Below are 7,060 nucleotides of genomic sequence, written 5' to 3'. Positions count from 1 at the left end.
TTTTAATTAAGCTGTTTACATTTAGTCGTAATGTCCTTGCAGCGTCCCTTTATGGCAAGCGCGGTTTTTGTCGCCTTACCTTCCATCTTTCACCTTTCACCTCTCACCTGTGACCCATCAACACCCAGCACCACCCACTTTCGCCCACAATTGCAGTGGCCGCACCTTTGTGGGTCAAGTGAGCAGCCAAGTTCTTGCAGCTGTCGGCAGCACAATTAAAAATGTGCAAACTTGCATTATTAAAATAAAGAATTTCATTTCATTCCGCCCGACACTTTTTCCAAGCGGCTTTTCACCCCCAAAACGCCAAAAACAAAAAAAAAACAGACAAGAATCGGAAAAACCTGGAAAATGGCTTTAATCAGCTGCCTGACCGCAGCTTAAATGGCAAAGCATTTTCATTTTTTACAATTCGATTAATTCCCGAAGGCCAAAAACGCGGCCTAGTTGCAGCCTAAATGTTGCACGTCCTTTGGCAAATGGGCAACAACAAATATTAATTAAATTGAGCATGCAAAGTCAATTAATTGCCACGCTTTTGGTTAATTAAAGTCATTGAAATATTTACATACCTTACATACATACATTACGTACATATCGACCAATAAATTAACATTTTTTTGTCCTTGCAGACGACGCTTCCTACCTTTTGCCAGGATAATTGGCCTCAGGTGCGACAGTTGGTAATTAAAGCGAAAGCAAAAAGTTGGAAAAAGCAGGAAAAAAAGGAATTCTTAATTATGTAATTGCAAATATCGATAACACATTGTCATGGCCATTTGGCGACTTGCAACACTGCCAGAGAAAGAATTGCATTCCACTAAACATTCCAATCTTCACAGGCGAGTCTTCTAAGACGAATCATTCCAGGCGAGTCTTCTAAGACGAATCATTCCAGGCGAGTCTTCCCAAAGAAACAGGTGAGTTTTCTCATTATCAATGCGATTCCTCGCCTGATTGACACTAAAATCATGCGATGCAGACCCATTAAATCGCACTGCAGTGCGCTTCGTTACGCGTTTCCTGGATGAGATGACTCTCTCAATCGGGGAAAATGTCATTGCCACGACAATCAGAGGAGAATCGCCGAATTACGAGGCGGAATCTCGTTCAGTTCTATCACAGAATCGTCGTCCATCGATTGTGGCAAGAAGGCCCAAAACGCAGAAGCGTGCACACAAAGTGGCATCCACATTAGCAGCTCCTCTGCTCATTACCACTTTTCTCTGTTGCCACGGAGTTGCAATGGACGCGTGCCTGTTTGTTGGTCAACAACAATCAAAGTGCATTTGCGTTGTTTGGCGGCGTAAAAGCGAGAGGAGAGGCACTTTCGGGGGAAGGGAAAGGGACGATGCAGCGACGTGCATTCCAGGGGATTCAAAGTCAACGACCCAGTGTTACCAGAGTCGTAAATTTCTGCAGTGTGGCAAGGGGTCGCTTTCGCCCCAGCTTAAAAAAAAATGTTACTTTGCTCAAAACGTTTATGTGCCGTTATAGAAAAGTATAGTAAATAATACTGTTAAATTTTCTTTTAGAAAATGGACAGCAACGGATTCTCTCGAGGACTGCAGGCTGAAAAAATACTCTCTGCCTTTACGGATGCAAATGGAACCACGATGTTCAACATCAAGTTCAAGGACTCACCAGTCGTGGAGCAGCTTCCCGCTTCCGACGCCAATAGACGCATTCCACACATGGTGATCGAGTTCTACTGGGACCACCTATCCCTGCCCCTCGAATCCGAGAAAGGGGAGGACGCGAAGGGGGAGAGCCAGAGAGGATGATTATTAATTAAATTCAATTATGCAGCAAGCGGAACGATGTGTTTGGATGCTTAACGGCAGGGCGGAGTTTTCTTTTAGCGCCTTGCCTCGCGAATCGATCATGAAAATTTACGAGACTGGCGGCCATAAAAGCCAAGCAGGGAAAACTAATTAGACAGATATCAAATTCGGATTAATGGCTCTCAAAGAACCATAAAATCCTGGGGCGCAACAATTAGGATGGGTGTATCTGCGGATATGTGAGAGTTGCCAATTGCCATGGAATGCCGGCAAATATGTTGTGTCAACCATAAAAGCCAACTTGAATGCCTTCGGCACTTTTGGCCATGAAAACCAATGCAAAGTCGTTAGTCGTTAAAACCTACAAGAAGTTCTGCCCCTCAAAGATGTCGATGCCGAACGGAACGAGATGATGAAAAAGTTTGAGCGTTTGGCCGGGGAGTTTGTTTTATGGCCGCACTTCGGGAATTACTTTCCATTTATAAATTTTTAATCTGGCTCATAAATAAGCATTGCAACAGCCGACATCGCGTACTTTTGGCCCTGCTAATGGACTGTTCTCTGGCCAAAGTTTTTGATTTAATGCATCATCATAAAAGCTAGTTTGCTGTCCTGGTTTGAATTTGACTTTGATTTTGGCGGATCTGCGAGCTGTCAGCCAACATGACCTAATAAGCTAAAGTTACAATACCATTATCAATGAGGATTTGTTTCCAAACAGCACAATATGCATAGAAATGAAATAAATCTTTCAATAGGTTCTTTTATGGTATATGCTGCATTTCGACCTTCGATTTTTAGAGTCACCGAAAAGAGAGTTTTGGTAGAACTATCTTAATGACCTTTGAAGACCTGATGGCATTCTCTCGACGACCTAGTCCATTTGGCAGGCCTTTTTCAATTAAAATAAATTTAATGCAAATGTCAAAACTGCTTTCGGGGAAGCCCCCACCGCCGACTGTCGCTCCACTTCATATTTTGGGCTTTGACAGATCCGCGGGACAGATGATGAACTACAAATTGGACCGCGTTGGTTGGGTGGTTCAATGGATCGGTGGTTTGGTGGTTTGGGGGCTTGGTGGGTGACTGGGTATGATGCGGCATTCATGGGAAAGTTTTGCGTTATTTTGGGAGCAAGCAAGTCTGGTTGGGCGCCTTAAGCGAGCTTAAAAGTTGCCGGCAACAAAGTTGGGGGGCTGAGTTGGCGAACAATAAGCAGTAAAACAACGGATTTTAGGGATTTTGAAACAATAATGCTAAGCGGCCAAAGTAAATAAAACGAAAGTGAAATAAAATATGCGCCGGCAAAAGTCCCTAAAACCGTTTTTTTTGCTTTGCTTACGTGCGCCTTAGTTGAATTTTATTTTAACAATTCTCGGCGGAGTTTTGTTTTTGTAATTCGAGAGCTTAAAAAAGAACTCTTTCAAAAGATTCGGAGCATATTCCTAAGCTTGTCAACAAGGTGGTTTATTTTTTATAACTCAACAAAGCTGACTAAGTGGATTGAGAGCAAAGTTACTCAATGTTTAGTGTCTATTATGTTATGTAGTTTGAGAAAGAAGTCACCTTTATGGCTTACTGCTTAGTGTAGGTTTAATTTTTAATAATTAAGAACTATACACCGAGTAAAGAGCTATTATTTATGCTCTCAAGTCTACCCGATGCCACAAAATCTTTTGCCACTCCAGTGCTGCAACAATTCGCAGACGGGAAGCTCAAGTTTTGGCCTAATCTCTTATTCGCTCCTGACTTGGCTTCATTTTAGTCATTAAAACAGGTTCAGACTGAGTAATTTGCCAGCCACTTCGGGCCAAAAAGCGAAGGGAATGGGCAGATTCTTCCACGCCGCTGCCTTAGTTAGTTGCCCTCTAATAAACTGGCAGCGGAAATTTTTAACAAGTTGTTGCCAGTGCACCAAACTGGGCTGTAATTAACGCAGGACAGATGCTGCGCAGGGCAGTGAGGGGAAATGGGAATACGGGGGATGCTGGATGCTGGTTGATGGCCAGGAGGAGCTGGTGGAGTAGCGTCGTCTGGTGGGATAGACGAGATTTTGCATATCAGATTGCTGCCCCGGCTGCAGTTTGTCCCTGCCCTGTGATTTAATAATCAGAGCTGGCAGTCAAAACTATCCAGCAACTGTGGAGCTGCGAAAAACTGACATAGTCGTTGGTAAAGTGTATACACTTTAGCAATCTAAGACTATATAATAAATATCTAAAAAAAGGTACTGAGAACCTTTTAACAATTAGGTATATAAGTGGGCTGAGTTTGGATAAAGACTTAAGAAACAAATATTTAACATATGCAGTAAGTTCTTTCATGTACTCATAGTTAGGGTATGTTTAGATGAAGGGCTAAGCCAGCTCGCCTCTTTTCCTCGATTTTTCTTCTCCAGGCCGCCTCCAAATTCCGCGAATTCCCGCCGCCCCCCGCAGTTTTCCATTTGAGGAGCAGGGAATGCAAGCTGCAATGAAAAGCGCGTGCAAAAATGAAATGTGCCAATGCGGCGGATGGGTGATGCGAGATGGGGAGTAGGAGGGAATGGAAACTGGGAAATGGAAAATGGGATTCGGCGGAGGATTGGGGAATGCGGAGGCCAAGTCCTTGGCAATTTGCATAAATTTAGATCAGTGACACATGGCGTCCGCTAATGGAGGCAGTGGGAGCGGTGGCAGTCGGAGTAACTGCGACTGCTAGTGGACATATATCAGGGAGCAGGGAGCCCACTCGATCCGCGGACTCAAACAGTTTGGCAAACATTGCCAATTGGCGTTTAATTAGCGGCTAATCCGTTTGCCACTGCCTGCGAGTGGGCGTGGTCAGTGCGAAAGTGGCAACGTCTATGCCCCATTCCCCATTTTCCCCGTTTTTGGGTCCCATTTCGCATCTCCGCAGGTGGCGATGATGACCCTGCCCGGCAGTCCAATTAAAATGTCGTGTATCTCTGCGGTGGCGCCACTGCCACTGCCACTGCAACTGCCCACAGAAGGTCCATTGCATTCCACTTGGGTGGCCGGCGAAAGTGGCCGCAGCCACTCTCACCCACTAACCATGAAATGCCAATGGAATCGGAGACTGGCCTTGTCCATTGGAGCGAAACTTTCAGCGATGGGAACTAGGTGTCCAGGTAACTAATCTTGTCGTGTACACTTTGGATTTATTTTTCAAGATGCCCTAGAGACTTAACTCCACAAGCATTCAAGCTCCTTTAGTTTGCTCACTTACACATTACACTATATAATTTTCTCGAATTTACTAAACATTTTGCAGCCACAATGGCCCTGGAAGCGATTTGTGGCATGAATAAGATGCCCTTCATGCGGCGCTTCGATGATGTGCAGTCCGAGTGGCAGAAGGAGCAGCTGCGCGAGGCCACCAGTAATTTTGCCAATCCCTATGAGCTGATGGCGCCTCCCTTCGAAAGGGTTAGTACATGCTTGAAGCATTCTTTAGAATCCATTTAAGATCAAAGGTTTCCTCAGCCCACCGAGAATCTGCCCAAAATCCTGGCGCAATGTGGCATTCGCATGGACTTTGACCACGGCACCACCACACTGGGCTTCAAGTACCGCGGCGGAGTGATTCTGTGTGCCGATTCCAGAGCCACCTCTGGCCAGTACATTGGATCCCAGACGATGCGGAAAATAGTGGAGCTGAATGACTATATGCTGGGCACCCTGGCCGGAGGAGCCGCGGATTGTGTCTACTGGGATCGGGTGCTGGCCAAGGAGTGCCGACTACACCAGCTGCGCTATCGGAAACGCATGACCGTGGACACGGCTGCCCGGATCATCTGCAACATCTCCACGGAGTACAAGGGCATGGGTCTGGTGATGGGCATGATGCTGGCCGGCTTCGATGACGAGGGTCCCAAGCTGATTTACGTGGACTCCGATGGCATGCGGTCCCATGGTCTGGTCTTCTCCGTGGGCAGCGGTTCTCCGTATGCTCTCGGCGTCTTGGACACCGGGTACCGGCATGATCTCTCCGATCAGGAGGCCTATGACCTGGCCAGACGAGCCATTTACCATGCCACCAGCAAGGATGCCTATTCCGGCGGCATCGTGCGTCTTTACCACATCAATTCGGAGGGCTGGCGAAATATCTGCAACACGGACTGCTCCGATCTCCATGATTCGTATTGCGCATTTGGTTGTCCGGGCAACGAGAAGGGTGACCAAAACGCAGGCGGTCCTGGCAGGGATTTGCCCTGTTCAAGTGGCTGGACGAAGAAGAAAATTACGGAAGACAATTTGCAGACCAAGCTGGCAACGGTATGAAAATTTAGAAATTATTGAAGCATCATTAGGAACGAATTATGAAAATTACTGTAGTAGTAAAACTTCTGTCTAGCAAACGTATAAATTTTTGTGTTTATGGCAATGGGAATTTTAAGCAGTAAAGAAGTCCAGAATTTATTGTGGGAGTAATTTGCCGAACCGTATGTTGGATTGTTCTATCTAATCCTCTTCAGATACATTTCAAAGTTTTAGCCACTAATAATGAAAACAGGAGCTGCATACATACATACATGCCTCTTGCCCCACACTCGCCACATTTTAAAAGCTGTGCTTCTATCTAATTTTTCCACTCCCCAAACTCCTCCGCACTGCGGAAAATATACGAGCAACTTTCGCTCGCTAAACGAACTTTTCCTATAAATCAAAATAATAACTTCTAAGCTGGCAATGACTTTCCCCAAATGGGCGTGCCGCACACAAAATACGGCCAACGAAATGTTACCCGAAATGTTGCATTCGGTGTCTTTGTGTTGTCATCAACAAATGTTGCAGATGCCACCGCCTGGAGACTCCGTCCGGGGGATCTGCTCCACCGACATCACTGCCCCATCCCCGCCGGAAAAGCGCAACCACAGACATTAGCAGGCGTAGGTCGGTCATCCACTCGCAGCGCCCATCCTCATCCCCATCCTCATCAGGATCTTCCTGCTCCTTCCTTGCACGACTGTTAAGGCGCTCTGAGCTTGCGATAAATTTAATAAATTACAAACCAAATCCGCAAATTTGTTGAATTCCAAAAGGAGAAGTAAGGGCACCAAATGATTACACGGCGGAAATAAAAATATTTAAATTTCAAATTATTAATATAGGCCAAACAAAATCATATGCTATTAGTTTGAGCCCCCAGTGTATATACATTCATATTTCTATGACGTTGCACACTTTTTCTCTCAGTGCTCAAGGAGCTGGTGGCAGCATTTGCACGGCGTTTTGGGCACATGTGAGTTGCAGCACGTGTGTGAAGCGGCAGGA

General features: G+C 45.7%; 2 protein-coding genes across 2 annotated transcripts; both read left to right on the top strand.

The window, feature by feature from the left end:
* Positions 1-707: 707 nt before the first annotated feature.
* On the top strand, positions 708-1,815 carry LOC6531798 (heterochromatin protein 1). Its single transcript, XM_002092549.4, has 3 exons — positions 708-742; positions 843-920; positions 1,536-1,815. The coding sequence occupies exon 3, from the start codon at positions 1,539-1,541 to the stop codon at positions 1,782-1,784; it is 246 nt and encodes an 81-aa protein (XP_002092585.2). The 5' UTR covers positions 708-742; positions 843-920; positions 1,536-1,538; the 3' UTR covers positions 1,785-1,815.
* Positions 1,816-4,961: 3,146 nt separating this feature from the next.
* Positions 4,962-6,148, top strand: LOC6531797 (proteasome subunit beta type-5). Its single transcript, XM_002092548.4, has 2 exons — positions 4,962-5,212; positions 5,270-6,148. Exons 1-2 carry the CDS (start codon positions 5,063-5,065, stop codon positions 6,065-6,067), a joined length of 948 nt encoding a protein of 315 aa, XP_002092584.1. The 5' UTR covers positions 4,962-5,062; the 3' UTR covers positions 6,068-6,148.
* The last annotated feature ends 912 nt before the right edge of the window (positions 6,149-7,060 follow it).

Source organism: Drosophila yakuba, chromosome 2R (genome assembly GCF_016746365.2).
Source record: "Drosophila yakuba strain Tai18E2 chromosome 2R, Prin_Dyak_Tai18E2_2.1, whole genome shotgun sequence".
NCBI lineage: Eukaryota > Metazoa > Arthropoda > Insecta > Diptera > Drosophilidae > Drosophila > Drosophila yakuba.
Note: the sequence above shows the minus strand (reverse complement) of the source record. Positions and strands in the feature narration are given on the sequence as shown.